The sequence below is a fragment of the Cnephaeus nilssonii genome (assembly GCF_951640355.1).
Source record: "Cnephaeus nilssonii genome assembly, chromosome: 3".
Classification (NCBI taxonomy): Eukaryota; Metazoa; Chordata; class Mammalia; order Chiroptera; family Vespertilionidae; genus Cnephaeus; species Cnephaeus nilssonii.
In genome coordinates this window covers 3,651,879-3,670,163 of record NC_137074.1, presented here as the reverse complement: position 1 = coordinate 3,670,163, position 18,285 = coordinate 3,651,879, and the positions used below count along the sequence as shown (strand labels likewise).

Sequence of the window (18,285 nt, the reverse complement as noted above, 5' to 3'; positions counted from 1 at the left end):
ACCTTTAGAGGTGAAGGTAAGGTGTATCTGGGGAAGAGGAGGACCAAACCACAAACAGATGGTAATACGTACCGTATTTCGAGTCTAACGCTGAATCAGAGGGATGGCTAAGCTTCATTTACTGAATCTTCTTGGATGGATGAATGTAGCCGATGAGACGAGGGATGGGTGAAATGGCTCTATTGGGACTGTACGTAGCATCCTGCACTCCGTTCCAGTGGGTGTGCAGTGGTACCTCATTGTGGCTTCAGTTTGTATTTCCCTGGTGACAAAGGATGCTGGGTATTTTTTCATGTACTCTTTGGCCACCTGATGTTTTCTTTTGGGTATTTCTGTTCAAACCTTTTCACTGATGTTCTAAGTTGAATTGTTTGTGTATTTATAATTCTGTTTTAAGGACCTAAGAATATTCTGGATATAGGTCCTTTGTCGATAGATGTATTGAGAGTAGTTTCTCTCAGTCTGTTGTTTGTCTTTTCATTTTTCTTAACTTTCTCTCTGGAAGAGCAGCAGTTCTTAATGCTCTTAATTTTTATGCAGTCCAGTTTATCATTTTTTTTCTTTTATGGTTCATGCTTCTTTTGTTCTATCTGAGAAAAGCTTTACCTATCCCAAGGTCAGAAAGTTTTGCTCCTATAATTTTATTTTAGAAGTTTCAGAGTTTTACATTTAGGTCTATGATTCATTGATTCAATTTAACAAAAAAAGATTTTTTAACTGATTTTTTTTTTAAAGAGCAGAATGGAGAGAGAGAGAGAGAGAGAGAGAGAGAGAGAGAGAGAGAGAGAAATATCAATGTGAGAGTGAGACATCTGTCAGAACCAGCAACCTTTTGGTACACAGGACGACGCCCAACCAACTGAGGCGCACCTGCCAGGGCTCAGGTTAATTTTTGTATACATGCAGGATAAGATTTTATTTGTATGTTTTTTTTTTTTTGCATATGGATGTACAATTGTTTCAGTACCATGCATTAAAAAGATGATCCTTTTTTCAAGTGAATTGCCTTGGCACTTTTGTTGAAAATCAGTCAAACATATATTTGTGGCTCTGTTTCTGGACCCTGTTCTGTTTTAGTAATCTATGTCTGTGTGTACTCCAATTTCACACTATCTTCATTACTGCAGCTTTGTAATAAGTCTTGAAAGATAAATCTTCCAACTCCCCTCCCCCCCCACCAAATTATCTTGGTCATTCTAGGTCTTTTCTATTTCTGTATATGTTTTAGAACTAGCTTATCAGTTTCTACAAAAAAAGCCCTCTAGGATTTTGATTGGAATTTCATTGAATTCATAGATCAATTTGGAGAGAATTGACATCTCATTAATATTGAGTCTTCCAATCCATGAACATGGTATATCTCCTCAGTTATTTTGAGCTCCTTTAATTTTCAAGTCAGGAGTATTTTGTAGTTTTCAGTGTACAGGTCTGGCACGTATTTTGTTTAATTTGTCCCTAAATGTTTCAGGCCTATTAAAATGGTATTTTTACAAGTTTCAGACTCCAAATATTTACGGCTAATATATAGACATACACCCAGTTTTTGTATATTGACCTTGTATTTTGCAACCTTGCTGAACTCCCTTACTAGTTCTGGTACTTTTTTGGTAGATTCCTTAGTATCTTCATCATGGTGTGCCATGTGTTCCAGCAAGAAGCAAAGGCACACTCACCTTTCCTGTGAATGGCTAGCGATCGACGCCCTAGTGCTGTGGCCAATTCAAAAGGGCCGGCAGTTATGTAACTATAAAAAATTCAGATTTTGGTTCTCCCTAAATTGTATTTAATTAGCCTGAAATCTTAGAGAAAGGTAAAAGACTAAATTCTTGAAGTTAAAATGTTTTTTTTAAAAAAACATTAATTAGAAGTTTTTTATGAATTTCATTGGGGTGAAAATTGATAGCAGTTGTTTTTTGTTTTCAATAGAACTAATTGGCTTCAAAGATTTCAAAGAGTTAGGTGGATTTGGGACTGGGGTTGGGTAACACTACTTATGTCAGCCTATTTGCCTTGATGTATATGATCCAGACCTCTTTTGTCAACAGAGTATCTACACTGCCTTAGTGGTCATTAGTAGACTTAAGCGAAGAAGCAGGAATCCTTTTTTCTACACATGGCATCAGCTACTTGTACAGCTCTTAAGTCATTGTTGTAACTTGAGTGCATTTGAGGGGACATTCCAGGCAGATTTGCATCAAACAGGTAGTAATGCTGATATTTCTTGCAACCAGAATTTTATTCTATTATCCAGGGATAACAGGTGTGGTAGAGCCTAAATACTTCCTTTGTGTACTTGGTTTTGATGGCTTAAAGTTGCATTCAACTATCGTGAATGTAAATATTTATGGGTAGTATACGGTTATATTTCTTAAGAGGCTCCAGGCCTCATTTTATATCTTTTAGATTCTGTTTGTCCTGAGTAATTTACTTGGCTCTGTGTAAGTCCTAAAAGATTATGTGAAAGAAGTATAAGAGAAAAGAAAAACATGCATTGCTTTCATCAATTTTATTTTTTGCATTTGTGCATCTAAGTATTGCTTTTCAAAACATAATTGGGAATATTACTCTCGTAATTAGTAGATATAGTAATCTATCTATCTATCTATATATACATATATATGTATATATATATGTATATATATACATATATATGTATATATACACATATATATATACATATATATATATATCCATATATATACATACATATATATACATATATATCGAAGTGTAAGTGACTGTTACGACCGAACGACCAGAAGACTGGTTGACCTGTCGCTATGACCTGCACTGACCACCAGGGGGCAGACGCTCAACACAGGAGCTGCCCCCTGGTGGTCAGTGCGCTCCCACAGCCAACTTCCCATGGCTGGCCAACCTCCCATGGCCCCTACCGACCCCCATTCGGCTGGCTGGCCCCGATTGGCCCCAATCAGCCCCAATCACCAACCAGCCTGAATTCGTGCACCGGGCCTCTAGTGATGATATAATTCTTTGAGAATCTGCTCCCAACTGGTGTGCAAATAAGAGCAGATATTCTACTTGGCCAGTCAGGTGGACCACATTGCCAAAGGGAAGTGTATTGGAGTTGTTGGAGTGAATTTTCTTAGTGCTTGTCATACGTCACACTCTGCGGTAGTTGTGTGTACACTCGCCGGCCTTTCGTCCTCTGTCCACTGTGCACTATTTGTGAGTCACAGATATTTCTTAGATGAATGATGCCTAACTGTGTCGGATAACTCATTCCTGAGAGGACTCCCTGCTCTCTTCGGTCCCGGAAGTTCTGTCGCCTGCCTGCTGTTCCCTTCTGGTTTCACTCCGGTTTTAATTGACTTTGAGCGGGGGCTCACGTTGCCTACATCAGCCACACCGAGTCACCACCTCACTCTGCTTGGCTAGTGAAAGCGAGAGTCCGTGCAGACACTCCTGTAATCTAGATGGCTTACCCTCTTCACCACTGTGTGTCTGTAGCCTGTGTGGCTCCCTGGGAATGTGAGGAAGGGACTTCAGACCTGTTCACTCAGTCCCTTCAGAGGGCTGACCAACATTTAAGGAGCAGAGTTGCTTGTCACGAGTGGCCAGATCTGAGGTTTGGGGGTGTCTCAGTCCGCTCAGGCTGTAAAACAGAATGGCATCGACTGGGCAGCTGGTCAAGGACAGAGTTATTTTTCCTGCTTCTGGAGCCTGGACGCCGGGACCAGGGTGCCAGCATGGCTGGTTCTGGTGAGGGCCGTCTTGTCGCTGTGTCCTCATTGGTGAGAGGGTAAGGGATCTCCCCGGGTGGCTTTGATAAAGGCACTAACCCCATTGAGGAGGGCCCCGCCCGCATGACTAATCACCTCCCAAAGGTTCCACCTCCAAATGCTATCACTTTGGGGATTAGGATTTCAACATAAGAATTTGGGGGGACACCAACATTCATTCCGTTACCTGTGCCTGTCGTTTATTCATTCTGTCTTCTTCCTCCATCGAGTGCATGTCCACGAAACAGCGAACAGGGACTGTGCTCGGAGGCTGAGCCGAATGCTCTCGGTACCTCAGGGCCTGGGTTTGGGCTTTTCTCCCAGATAGGAGAACAGTTTCCTTGTGGGGAAAGTGTGAGGACATGCGTTTTCTGTAAAATGCACAGGAGGCTAGAGGATTCCTAGGGAGCCCGAGAGCTGGAGGGGGCTTTGGAGAATTTAGGGCAGAAAGTGTGAGAAAGAGCTCTGCTCATTTTCTTGCATCCTGGTTTCTGAGCCGTTGATTTTTGTAGTTTAAGCACTAGCGTCCTTGCTGCCTGTTGTATAATAGTCCCAACCTTCAGAACACACGAATGTAGCGTTTACGGGTCACGACTTAGGAAGTGCTATGTGACCTAAGTGCCATCTTAAGGCAAAGCCACCCTCCTCTAATGCAATGCCGCGTTTCCACCTCTCCATTTCCTTCTTTGCGACGCAGGAGATCCGGGACCCTCTCATGCGGTGGCTGGAGAAGTGCGTGGATGCCGGAGGAGTGATAAAGTCCAGCAAGCTCTCCCTCAAGTTTGTCCCGTCCCACACGCCGGAAACGGAAGTCACCCCAACCGCCCTCCCCGTGGTGATGGACACGACGGCCTTCTCCTGCGCACATTTTGACTTGGAGATCTACCGGCAGAATCTGCAGACAAAGCAACTCGGGAAGGTGGTTCTGTTTGCTGAAGTGACGTCCTCCACCATGAACCTTCTGGACGGGTAAGTTGACCTGTGCAGCTGAGTCCTACTGTGCAGATGAGTCCTACTACGCGAAGGTTCGTTCCCTCCAACCAGTGCTGGGGAGAAGGGATAGGCGCATCGAACAAGAACTCCATCATCCCGTCCTCCCGTCAGGAAGGTGGGCGTGGGCCTGGCCCAGGAGACTCCAGCTGCAGGGAGAGAAATGAAGTGCAGTTCTATGATCACAGGCGTATGTTCCAAAGAATGGGTGGTTCCGGCGCCTGCGACTCTTTTTTCAGGATGTTCGTGGGGAAAAGCACACCGTGAAAAGACACGTTTAGCAGGTGGCGTTGTTGTTCAAGCTATCGTTTCGCTTCCGCGTTGCTAGCACCGGCGTTAGACAGTTAGTTTACGTTCTTTGTGTGTGTGGGGGGGAGCGTCAGGAGAGCAGGTTTGCATGGCACGCACGCTGTGTTCCGTGGAAACAGATCGGAGCTTTGTACTTTGCTGCCCAAGACATTTTTGGAGCACTCTGTCATCCCATGTGGATGTTCGAAATTTACTAAAAACGTTCCTTTCTGTTCCTTCTGTTTCCCGGACATTGATTAAAGGTTAAAAAATGGAAAACAGATGAAAGGACTTGTTTAAACTCCCAAATTAGTCAGGATTAATTAATGCTCTTACTTTGAGATAGTTTACCAAGTAGGGTTACAGAGGGAGCGAATAAGAAAAGCATCTTCCTTCAACATGGGACTAAAATGTAAAGAATGTAAGATTCCCCCCCCAAAACCCAGATTTTCCCCGGTTTCAGACACTTCCCCCTGTTAGACTGCATGGTTAGCTGCGTAATTCAATGTATGGAACATATGGGAATACTTGGCCTCTCTTCTTAATAATAACTTCTGGAATTTGATAGCATGTTGATATCAAACGGTAACGTTAGGATTTCTTGACCCTCATTCTCAGAGTCATGGAAATGGCAGCTTTACTGAGTTCAGAGAATGTAGGACAAGCATTCGTCAGGCAGCGGTTTTCAACCTTTTTCCTCTCACGGCACACATAAGCTAATTACTAAAATCTGCAGCACACAGAATGTGGTTTTTGCCGATTTGACACAGAACAATAGGTGTGATTTTTATTCATTCACATCGGACGCCTATTGTTGTGTTGGCTGTTGTCATTTTCTATTGGACAACCTAAGGGAAAAGCGGTCCGTGCCCCCCACTAAATAGTCAGGGGTTGTGTGTTTATAAGTTCCTGCAGCACAGCCGTTGAACATCGCTGGTGTAGGGCCGTGGTCGGCAAACTGCGGCTCGCGAGCCACATGCGGCTCTTTGGCCCCTGGAGTGTGGCTCTTCCACAAAATACCACGGCCTGGGCGAGTCTATTTTGAAGAAGTGGCGTTAGAAGTTTAAGTTTAAAAAATTTGGCTCTCAAAAGAAATTTCAATCGTTGTACTGTTGATATTTGGCTCTGTGGACTAATGAGTTTGCCGACCACTGGTGTAGGGGAATTGACAGAGTGGGGCAAGCAGTAGGAAGGGGAATATGGTAACCACAGTTTTTGTTTACTGAGCTGTTTGTGTTGTCATAGGTACGTCCCCCCCCCCAGTGTTCCCATCTCTCCTGCCTTCACTCCCCTCCCGCCTTCCCCCCCCCCCCCCCCCGCCCAAGTAGAGAAGACGCCTGTTCTTGCTGGCGGAACAGTCCTACTTGCTGTATAAACCTGTGATAATCTTTTGTTACTCAAATGAACAGTCTGTTATATTGAGAGGGTGACCCATTATAATTACATCAAAAAAAGTCAAGACCTGGCATTGAACACAAGATCTGGGAAAGTGAAATGTGGATGGAAGAACATTGGCACTTCCAGACCTTTTCTGGTATTTCCGGGGACGTGCGTGAAGATTACTTCGTGTTGGACGATCTTGAAACATCGGGATAAGGGTCTGTGTGCTTGTGTAGCGGGCAGCGCGTTACTCAGACGCCGGTGGCGCCCGCCAGGGTGCGCGGACCGAGGCTCCGTGCGATCGAACCGCTCGGGTTTCCTTACGCCCGGGGAGCCTGTGTTTAGGATGGAAAATAATGCCGTGCAAACACACGGCTTCAGGGCCCTGAATATGGGTAAGCTCTTTTTTGATATTGAACTTTTAATAAAAAAATAAGGATTCTGTGTACGCAGCGTGGCTCTGTAAACATGTATAGCTGAGCTCGATGATAGGGGAGCCGGAAACTTCCGTAGGATTAAGACTTTCTGTTTTTACAAAAGAAAAATATTTTAACTCTCCCGGGGGCATTTACAAATCTTTTCTGTTCTCCTCCTGCCTGGTCTCTGTCGGGCGCAGAGGGAAAGGGCTTTGATGGCTGATGGCTGACCCTCTGCTGGGCTCAGAGCAGATCCTGAGAAGTAGCTGCTGCTCAGGGAGACTTACCCTCAGCGGTGACTCACTGGCCCCAGGCCGAGGCCCAGAGCCTGGGAGAAGTCCCTGGGGGCCGTAGCCTTTTCAAGGGAAGGAACTTGAAGAGGTCACCTTAGTGCCAGAATGGTCCGCAAAGGAACCACAAGATCGACAAGCGAAACGTATGACTTACCGTATTTTCCGGCGTATAAGACAACTTTTTAACCCAGGAAAATCTTATACGCCCAGTCGTCTTATACGCCGGAAAATATGGTACTTCTTTCTTTTTTTAAAATCTTTTTTGTTGAAAGTATGCCATAGATACTCCTTTTCCCCCATTAACCTCTTCCAGCACGCTCCCGCCCCCCCTCACCACCCCATTGTCTGTGTCCATGGGTCATGCAGATATGCATACAAGTTCATTGGTTGGGCTCTTCCCACCCACCCTCCCTCCCCTGCCTGCCCTCTGAGGTTCAAGTCTTGGCTTATTACTTTCCAAGCATAAGGCCAAAACCGCTTCTACGCCGAGTGCTGTATTTGATCCTACATAAGCCACGCTTACGGAAACACAGTGCATTGTGGGAATAATAACAGTAATAATAGCCAACATGTAGCGAAAGCTTTTATCTCCCAGACACGGCTTTTATGTGCTTCACGTGTGCCCACTAATTTCCTGCATCATCGTTCCGTGCCGGGGGTCATCGCTGGAACCGAGTCAGACTCTGTCATCAGCGTGTGTGGGATGGTTCCTGTCTCTGCATGTTTCTGATGATTGCATGGCATCCCGTCCGGGGGTCAGCTCGCTGGGGAGGAGGGGTCTTCCTGGCCCCGGACCGGGTTTGCTCCACGCTTGTTTCTCTCTGCGTCCACGGCTTCTGCGGCAGCTGAGTGGCTCTTTCCTATGGACTGGACGAGAAGCGAAATTTAAATTGGATATAGATCTTTTTAAAAACACACCGAGTGGCCAGATTATTACAATCTCTGAACGCATAATAATCTGGCCACTCAGTGTATATCCTACATAATAAAAGGCTACTATGCAAATTGTCCCCTCGACCAGGAGTTCGACCAGCAGGCAGTCCGGCCAACTGCCCATGTCCCCTCCCCCTGGCCAGGATGGCTGGACCCCACCCATGCACGAATTCATGCACTGGGCCTCTAATATATATATACATACACTGAGTGGCCAGATTATTATGCGTTCAGAGATCATAATAATCTGGCCACTCAGTGTATATTTTTTTTATTGATTTCAGAGGGGAAGGGAGAGGGAGAGAGAGAGACAGAGACAGAAACACCAATGATGAGAGAGAATCGTTGATTGGCTGCCTCCTACATACCCCACACTGGGATCGAGCCCACAACCTGGGCATGTGCCCCGACCGGGAATTGAACTGCGACCTCCTGGTTCATCGGCCGAAGCTCAACCACAGAGCCACACCAGCCTGGCAGATATAGATCTTTATTATAAGGTCTCTAAAATCCTGTCTTCCTATTTCTACCCCCACCCCTTGGGACCTGTGCCAGCTAAATATTGAGAATTCCCTTCCTAAGAAAGGAGGGAGCGTGTGCTGCATGCTGTTGAGTTGGCACCCCTCCTGGTGACCCTGTGAGTGCCCCCCCCCCCCCAACCCCAGCAGCTGGGCTCAGCTCCTACACCAGTGGTCGGCAAACTCATTAGTCCACAGAGCCAAATATCAACAGCACAACGATGGAAATTTCTTTGGAGAGCCAAATTTTTTAAACTTCAACTTCTTCTAACGCCACTTCTTCAAAATAGACTCGCCCAGGCCGTGGTATTTTGTGGAAGAGCCACACTCCAGGGGCCAAAGAGCCGCCTGTGGCTCGCGAGCCGCAGTTTGCCGACCACGGTCCTACACCCATGCCAGTGGCGTCTTCTCTGGAGTCCGTCTATCTCATGCTTGGCTTCCCTCTTTTCCCGCTGTCTTCCAGTTTCTCCGCATTATTATCATTATCATTTTTCCCAAAGAACCCTGCCTCCTCGTGACGCCTGGAGTGGGGCGTCTTCATCGCTTTGTCTTTTTGGCTCCAGGGATGTTCACTTCCGTTGCTCTGGGACCCGCCTGCTCACCTGCCGGCGGTCCAGGGCACCCCAGAGCTCTCCTCCAACCGTTTCCGATGCCTCCGTTTTTCCCGTCGGCCTTCTTTGCGTCTGTCCTGGACATGGTGTCCATGGTAACACAGGGGTGTGGGTGAGCTTGGCCTTGGTCTCTAAGGACACGTCTTTGCTCTTGAGAGCATCCTGGGGGAACAGCAGTTCTGCGCAGGCCCAGACCCCCTTCCCCTCCGTCCCGCACCCGCACCCCCACCCGCACCCTCCTCCGGGAAGGCAGTCCTCACACCTGGTCACCAGCGCCCGCTGCTCCGCGCCGGGCTCTCTGGGGACATGCAGGCCTCTGTCAGGCTGCGGTCCGTCAGCTGACACAGGTGCGCTCGGCCCCCAGCACTCGCAGGACTTGAAATCATAGGCGGGGGGGGGGGGGGGGCCTCTTTGAGTGGTGACACTGGTTTGGTTTTGCTGCTTAGTCAGTGTCGTTCGAGGGTTTTTCCTACGTTACTGTCCGTCTGGGAGGGTTTGGAAATTTCTCTTGGGACAAACGGTTTGGAGGACGTCCTGTTTCCCTCCGGGACTGCAAACCCGGCCAAGCCGCCGTGCCGAGGGAGACCCTGGCGCTGGCATTGATGTCTGGGTGTGAGCGCAGGCGGGTCCTGACCACCTCCACCCCCTGCCCCGCCTGCGGTGAAGGTGAAGGTTACGGCTGAGCCGGTGTCTCCTCGGAGGGCGAGGGCGGGAGTGCTGGGCTGTCAGTAGCGCTGGGAATAGGGGAGTTTCTTGCTGATAACGAAATCAAGGCAATTGGAGGCCTGTGTCCCTTCCCCCCAATAAAAATAAAAAGTAAAAACCGTGTGAGTGATGTTCCCCGGGAGTCTGACCTGGCCGAGCCCCCTCCCGAGTCGGGTTCGAGGTGTTCCCCCCGGCCCAGCCCCACTCCGTCCTCCTGCGGTCATTTTCTCCGCCTCGCCTTCCTGGCCGTGAGCTGTACCGTCCGCTCTGCCGTCGGGGTAGACCTCTTGGGTGCGATGCTGGTTCTGGACGACGTTAGACGCCCTTCTCCTTCCCGGGCTGTTTCCCGGTGGGTGTCCGTGAGACCGGTTCGCTCAGCTGGTTGGACGGGTCCCCAGGGCAGGGGTTCGGTCCTGGGTCTGGGCCAGTGAATTATGTGTGTTCCCAGTTGCAGACCCAGAGAGCCCTCCGCGCGGGAGCTGTGGGCGGGGGGTGCGCCGGCCGGAGGACACCCCGGTGCTCACTCTGCGGCGTGGCCAGGAGCCGCCCGTGGCCAGGAGCCCGCCTGTGGCCAGGAGCCCGCCCGTGGCCAGGAGCCCGCCTGTGGCCAGGAGCCCGCCCGTGGCCAGGAGCCCGCCCGTGGCCAGGAGCCCGCACGCCTGGGTAACCTCCTGATGGGCGTGGCTGACCCTCTGCCGTGAGGAGGGCGGGACGCTGGACCACGGAGCTCGGGAGCTTGGGGGTCACCGAGTCACTGTGGCCCTTTGGGATCGTGTCATGTGTTTGACTGCTGTGTCACCTTTCCCCATTTTATTTCATGTTTGTTTATTTATTTATTGTTGTCTCTTTCTGATGACCGGTACTGAGCCTCTGCCTGACACCGGGAGCCCCTGAGTGCGGCCGCGTGGGGGAGCCGGGGCACAGGCTGGCCGTAGCGCTCCCCTTGGCTTTCTGTGCGTCCTCCCTCCGCCAGCCTCGGGGTGCTGGTTCCCATTTGTAAAGAACACTTTCTGTTCCTTATCGAGTCCGTTTGTTCCCTTCACGTTGCTTCAGCCCCTTGACCTTCAGGTTTACGTCTCGTCATCGCTCAGCGAGCGAGCGTGGATGGAGGGCGTCCTGTGTGCCCGGCGCCGGAGGGAGCATGATGGCGAGGTGCCCTCCCGCCTCCCGTGTGGCTGCATCGGAGACAGGTGTGCGCTCAGTTCACGAGGTCCCGTCCCCGTGTGGGCTGCGCGGAGCTGGGGCCGCGGGCCCGTAGGTGGCAGACGCAGGGCGAGCTGGACCGTCCACGGAGGAGCTGCTCCTGTGAGTCAGGCGTCGCTCCTGACGCCGCGAAGCTCCGTCTGGCCGGGAAGATGCTGGACCTGAAGCCTGGCCACCAGCCAGCTCTGTCACCGCAGCAGCGGCGCCCTGGGATTCGCTTTCCTCAGCTGCGGGATCGGGGCTCCGGGGGCTCCCCCCTCAGCTGCGGGATCGGGGCTCCGGGGGCTCCCCCCTCAGCTGTGGGATCGGGGCTCCGGGGGCTCCCCCCTCAGCTGCGGGATCGGGGCTCTGGGGGCTCCCCCCTCAGCTGCGGGATCAGGGCTCCGGGGGCTTCCCCCTCAGCTGCGGGATCGGGGCTCCGGGGGCTCCCCCCCCAGCTGCGGGATCGGGGCTCCGGGGGCTCCCCCCTCAGCTGCGGGATCGGGGCTCCGGGGGCTCCCCCCTCAGCTGCGGGATCGGGGCTCGGGGGGCTCCCCCCTCAGCTGCGGGATTGGGCTCCCCAGGGCCCCTCAACTCTACTCCACACCCAGGGGACACTCCCAGGCCAGCACCTGCCAGCCAGCCAGCCTTTCTGACTCCCAGAACCTCCGGCGTCGTTAGCAGGCTGCAGTGGTTTCTGATTAGCCTCCTGGTAGTTGGGGAAACCTCCTATGGAATTCAGTTGACTTCTACCACCAAAGGCACAGACGAGGAAAAACAAACCCATTCAATCGTGGTAAAACACATTTTGGGGAGCCTGGCCAGCGAGGCTCAGCATTTGAGCTCCGACCATGAACCAGGAGGTCACCATTCGATTCCCGGTCAGGGCACATGCCCAGGTTGCGGGCTCGATTCCCAGTGGGGGGCGTGCAGGAGGCAGCCAATCCATGATTCTCTCTCATCATGGATGTTTCTATCTCTCTCTCCCTCTGCCTTCCTCTCTGAAATCAATAAAAACATATTAAAGGAAAACATTTTGGGGGAAATGGCATGGAGGAGAACAGTCACCCTCATTTAAGAAAGGTAGTATTTTGGTCTCAGAATTTGGGGCCAATCCCAGCTTTCCTCCCTCTGCATGGGTGTTGGCTCAGTCCCAGCCAGCTCTGTACCCCTTTCTTCTCTCCTGACTCTGCTCCCCTTGCTCGCGACTCCGCACCCTCCTCCCGAAGTCGAGGCCGAGGGGACAGAGATTGGGCTGGAACTAATTTAATGGCTGAGTGACCTCACAGTAGAGCAACAGCCGGGTCCTAATAGGGATCTTTGTCTGCATTTTCACCCTGGCTGGTAGCATGCCAGTCAAGAGTCAAGCTGGAGACACAGGTGGAAGCGATTAGACCTGTCATAAAGTTTGAAAAATTGATTCTGGAGGCCAAGTGAATAGATTGGACTTGACAGTGTTGTCCTAAAGATTCTAAGGGAAAATTCTGTAGCTTAATTTGAAATCCCTTGATTATTCATTAGCTTTCCAGATGGCTTTTGTTGATGTTTTACATATTAATGCCTGTATTGTGTTATGGGTGTTCCCTTAATGTGCACGTAGGTAATGAGCAAAGAGTAAATACAGGGGTAAGTGTCCCAAATGAATGGGATGTTAGCGTAATTGTGAAATAAAGGGTCTTAAAGAAGTTGATTGCTTTGGAATAATTAGCATGAGCTTTTTTTTTTTTTTTTTATGGGCCAATTTGGTACTTTTAAAGTGAAAATTATCAGAGAGTTTTAAAGAAAGCTCCATTTTAATGTTTATTTCTAAATTAAGGCGTAGGGTCTAACTCCAGCCTTTGACTCTGGTGGTCATGACTAAAAGGCTGTTCAGGCATGTTCCCCATCAGATGCCTTTATTGGGGTCCCCATTCGATGCCTGATTAACCTTCTCACCCGAACGCCTGTGGTTGAATTCGAAAGCGGCCTCTTGCTTTCCAGAGAGCCTCTACATTGTTTGTGCTCTAGGACGTCTATTTTTACATTTTCTCACTGATTTTAAAAAATATACACATTGTTATTGATTTCAGAGAGGAAGGCAGAGGGAGAGAGAGAGAGAGAGAGAAACATCCATGATGAGAGAGAATCATGGATCGGCTGCCTCCTGCACGCTCCTCACTGGGGATGGAGCCCGCAACCCAGGCCTGTGCCCTGACCGGGAATCTAGCCATGACCTCCCGCTTCACAGGTTGATGCTCAAGCACTGAGCCACGCCGGCCGGAGCTTGTCCCTGGCTTTTTAAAGTAAACGTCAGCTTACTGTGACGTGTGCCATTTTGGGGTGACAGTGTCTGTTTAGATGGCATTCTCAGTAGAACTGGACCTTCTGGGTCTCTCTCAGCGTCGGCCAGCAGAAGAGTGGGGTGCAGGCATGTGCGGGCCGATGCCCCGTGAGTGACAGGTACCACCTGCGGGGGGCACGCGGCCATGGCAGGGACCGCTGTGCCCGAAGCATGGGGCTCCCTCGGGCCCCGAGTCCAAACCCCAGTAGGTCTGCGTGTCCTCAGAGGGGCCTTCCTCTGCTGAGGGTGTGCAGACTTTTAGGAAAAATAAACCAACAAAAGCCGGGGACACTGGTGGGGCGTCCGCTGGTGGAGGTATTTGCGGGGACTGCTGCTCCTCTTTCACTCGGCGCGCCCCTGGGACCTGACTCTGGGTGTGGGGGGGCTTAGGTCTGACTCTGGGTGTGGGGGGGCTTAGGTCTGACTCTGGGTGTGAGGGGGCTGAGGTCTGACTCTGGGTGTGAGGGCGCTTAGGTCTGACTCTGGGTGTGGGGGGGCTTAGGTCTGACTCTGGGTGTGGGGGGGCTTAGGTCTGACTCTGGGTGTGGGGGGGCTTAGGTCTGACTCTGGGTGTGAGGGGGCTGAGGTCTGACTCTGGGTGTGAGGGCGCTTAGGTCTGACTCTGGGTGTGGGGGGGCTTAGGTCTGACTCTGGGTGTGAGGGGGCTTAGGTCTGACTCTGGGTGTGAGGGGGCTTAGGTCTGACTCTGGGTGTGGGGGGGCTTAGGTCTGACTCTGGGTGTGGGGGGGCTTAGGTCTGACTCTGGGTGTGGGGGGGCTTAGGTCTGACTCTGGGTGTGGGGGGGCTTAGGTCTGACTCTGGGTGTGAGGGGGCTTAGGTCTGACTCTGGGTGTGGGGGGGCTTAGGTCTGACTCTGGGTGTGGGGGGGCTTAGGTCTGACTCTGGGTGTGGGGGGGCTTAGGTCTGACTCTGGGTGTGAGGGGGCTTAGGTCTGACTCTGGGTGTGAGGGGGCTTAGGTCTGACTCTGGGTGTGGGGGGGCTTAGGTCTGACTCTGGGTGTGGGGGGGCTTAGGTCTGACTCTGGGTGTGAGGGGGCTTAGGTCTGACTCTGGGTGTGAGGGGGCTTAGGTCTGACTCTGGGTGTGGGGGGGCTTAGGTCTGACTCTGGGTGTGGGGGGGCTTAGGTCTGACTCTGGGTGTGGGGGGGCTTAGGTCTGACTCTGGGTGTGAGGGGGCTTAGGTCTGACTCTGGGTGTGAGGGGGCTTAGGTCTGACTCTGGGTGTGGGGGGGCTTAGGTCTGACTCTGGGTGTGAGGGGGCTTAGGTCTGACTCTGGATGTGAGGGGGCTTAGGTCTGACTCTGGGTGTGGGGGGGCTTAGGTCTGACTCTGGGTGTGGGGGGGCTTAGGTCTGACTCTGGGTGTGGGGGGGCTTAGGTCTGACTCTGGGTGTGGGGGGGCTTAGGTCTGACTCTGGGTGTGAGGGGGCTTAGGTCTGACTCTGGGTGTGGGGGGGCTTAGGTCTGACTCTGGGTGTGGGGGGGCTTAGGTCTGACTCTGGGTGTGGGGGGGCTTAGGTCTGACTCTGGGTGTGAGGGGGCTTAGGTCTGACTCTGGGTGTGGGGGGGCTTAGGTCTGACGCTGGGTGTGGGGGGGCTTAGGTCCGGGGGGCAGGGCCGCCCCGGGGTGCACCTTCTGCATGAGCAGCTTTGGGCAGATCAGTGCCCTGGCCTCCTCCTGTCTGTGCGATGTCGCTGGCAGCAGTGGCTGCTTTTTCTTTTCTGTTCCCTTTGCAAGTGCCATCCCTCAGCTCCTGTCCCCTCGGCTCAGCTCGCCCAGCGGGGAATCCCGGCCGAGGCCACCTCCACCCTCTCCCTGGGAGCCTGCAGCCCACCCCGGCTGGGCAGGGTGAGGCGCCCCCAGATGGCTCCCGGGGGCTCTCAGCTCGTGGTCGCTGTGAAGCGCTGCCTGTGGTTCTGCCTGTCCCGCCGCCTCCACCCTGCACCCTCCCGGCTGCGCTGTGACAGCCAGGACCGTCGGCCTTGTCTGTGTTTGGTTGGGGTAGCGTGTTTGTTGAGGATTTTGACAGCTCTTTCTTGCCATACTAGAAGCAGGATGGCTCATCACTGGTTACTGTTTTGCCAAAAAAAGGTGTTATTTTAGTGCAGCTTTTCTTTTAGGTGAGAAAACCTAGTCAATGGTCCGTGTTGGTGTTTCCCTTAAAATACGTGGAGCCACTTCTCTCTCAGATCGGACTTTCTCGTTATAAATCTCAACACCTTATCACGTTCCTGGCTAGCAGCAGTCAGGGGAGAGGGCCAGCGTTCAGCGGGGTGGCCAGGCCTTCCAGTCCCCCGTTTCCTTGGAGACCTCTGACCCTTCTGTGCCAGTCAGGGCGATGCATGGGTCCAGCACTGCGTTCTTCTCTTGAACTTCTTTTAACACCTCAGATATTTATTATTCTGTGGAATTGCCTGATTGTCTACACCAGTGGTCGGCAAACTCATTAGTCAACAGAGTGGCAAACCGCGGCTCACGAGCCGCAAGTGGCTCGCAAGCTGCAGTTTGTCGACCACTGGTCTATACATATTTGATATTCATATTGTCAGATGCCTCTGTTATTGTGAAAGCAAGTATAAAAGACCACAGAGAGAATGAAGCAAGAAAAGGTAGAAACGTTAGTCAAGAGAGATGGGACAGGGAATTCTTTTAAGGTTCTTACTCCCCGGGCTCCGTTTACCTTAGAGAGAAGCCGCAGTTGGAGGTGAGCCGGGTCCTCTGCTGGTTGGGAGTGGTCCCATCGTGTTAGAGAGGGCACAGGAGTTCTTCCTTAGCCACGGCGCCACTCAAACGACCCCTTAAACAACCCCGAGTGCGCAGAGGGGGCCTGCTAGGACCCTGGCTCACGCGTGCCGGGCAGCGTGGGTCCTGACAGCAGCACGGGCCTCGCGCACCGTCCGCTGCTGGCCCGGGGCCGAGCCCCGACGTCTCATCTCAGTGGGCAGGCAGGGATGCCCACGCATAGGACGGCCACCCGTGTCACGAGGGTCAGAGGGGCAGCGACACGGAGCAGGTGGTCGGGAGGTGCTGGGTTCGTCTCCTCTTTGCCTCCCAGCTAAGCCACGCGGTGCTTTCCCCACGTGGCGGCTGCTGAGAGCCACGGGCCTGGAAGCCACAGACATGCGGATGGAGAGTGTGTCCAGGATTCTCAGGCGCCAAGAAATGTTTGGTGCGAAAATGGGGTTTCCCAGACTTGGCCGTGCAGCAACATGGCTAGGCCTTGAGGACATTGTGCTGAGTGAGGAAAGCCAGACAGAGAAAGACAAGCACTGTTTGATATTACCGATATGTGCACTCTAAAAAAGCTCATAAAAACAGAGTAAAGTGGTGGTTACCAGCGGACGGGGAAGGGGAAGGACAGATATTGTTGAAGGTACAACTTCCGAGCAGCGCAGGCACATGGTCCTGCTCAGACGGCCTCGGGGCCCTGTGGGTGCGTTCCAGGCCATCACAGTAAAGGGGGGGGGGGGGGTTGCAATGCAGAGTTGGATTGCTTGGTTTCTCGTTGCATAGAAGTCACGTTTGCACTATACTGCAGCGTATTGAGTGTGCAATAGCATTATGTCTTATAAAACAACTAGAGGCCCGGTGCACGAAGTTCGTGCAAGAGTAGGCCTACCTGCCCCTGGCTGCCGGCACCAGCTTCCCTCTGGCACCTGGGACCCAGGCTTCCCTCGTAGCCCTGGCTTCATCTGGAAGGACATCTGGTCTAATTAGCATATTATGCTTTTATTATTATAGATGGGCACATTTTAATTTAAAAGCACTTTATTGCTAAAAACTGCTAACCATCATCTGAGCCCTCAGCAAGTCATGACCTTTTTGCTGGTGGAGGGTCTGGCCTTGATGTGAATGAAATCGCGGTATCTGCGAAGCGCAATGAAGCGAGGTCTGCCCGTAAGTGACTCCTCGCGATCTAACACCCCGTACGGTGAATAGAGACAACAGTATTGTATTGTAGCCATCACACTTGCTAAATAAAAGACTAGAACCTAATCATTCCACTAAAAAGGAACGGTAATGATGTAACATGGTAGATGAACTAGTTTTTGCTACAGGGGCAATCGATATATAAATGTATCAAATGAACATCTACACCTTAAGTTTACACAATGTTATATATCCAATATATTTTAATTAGAAAAAACCAACTTCTGTAAATGCAGAAAAACCCCTACTTGGTTTATGAATGAACATTAGTTTCTAGGTGGCAATGTTAACTATTCTTAGAATTCGGTGATCACGATAATTCAAGTGTGATCGCTCACCTGTCTATATGTGGTGAGGAGATAGAGGCTGAGTTCTGGGTTTAAAAAAAAAAAAAGGTGTTTTTTTTTTTTGGTAAAAACCTGTAACTGTGTTGGATGGCCGAGCAGATGTTTTTCCTTCGCCCCACTCAGCATCCCTCTCCCCCTTTCCCATTTCCCTGCAGACCCGGCTTTGTGACTCACTTAGAAAAACTTCTGTTTTCCTTTCCAATAAAACACTTACCTGCTTTGGAGGTGAGGGTTGATTTGCTTTCATCTGCCCCTTTAAAATCTTTTACGCGCCTCCCCGTGGGCCCCGCGCGCCGGAGCCGCGATCCCGGGCCTGCTCGGCGGCGGGGAGCGGCATGTTCTTTCTGCATGGGGGGATGCCGGCACGTTGAGATCCCGAGCGCCACATTTTTCCTGCATTGCACAAGGAGTCATTCATCATCTTCTCTCTCTGTCTGGCTCTCCCACCAGAGTATTCAAATTAGCGAGAAGGAAAACGATGAAGTCATCGCCTGGCGGCCAAGTATTTTCCTGGGACGTGGGAAGGGGCGAGGAGGCGAGGGAGGGGGGGAAGGCATCGTGGCGAGGTCTGCACCCACCTCTCGGTCGGGGCGCTCCTGTCGTTGCTG

The 18,285-nt window shown here is 51.6% G+C and overlaps 1 protein-coding gene across 4 annotated transcripts in view; it reads left to right on the top strand.

The window, feature by feature from the left end:
- The window catches only part of HLCS (holocarboxylase synthetase), a 173,121-nt gene that overhangs the window by 43,783 nt on the left and 111,053 nt on the right, over window positions 1–18,285 (top strand). For all 4 annotated transcript variants that reach the window (XM_079766667.1, XM_079766666.1, XM_079766664.1 and 1 more), the window contains one exon: window positions 4,441–4,712. In XM_079766667.1, coding sequence (XP_079622793.1) covers window positions 4,441–4,712 — 272 coding nt within the window. The remainder of the gene's footprint in view (window positions 1–4,440; window positions 4,713–18,285) is intronic.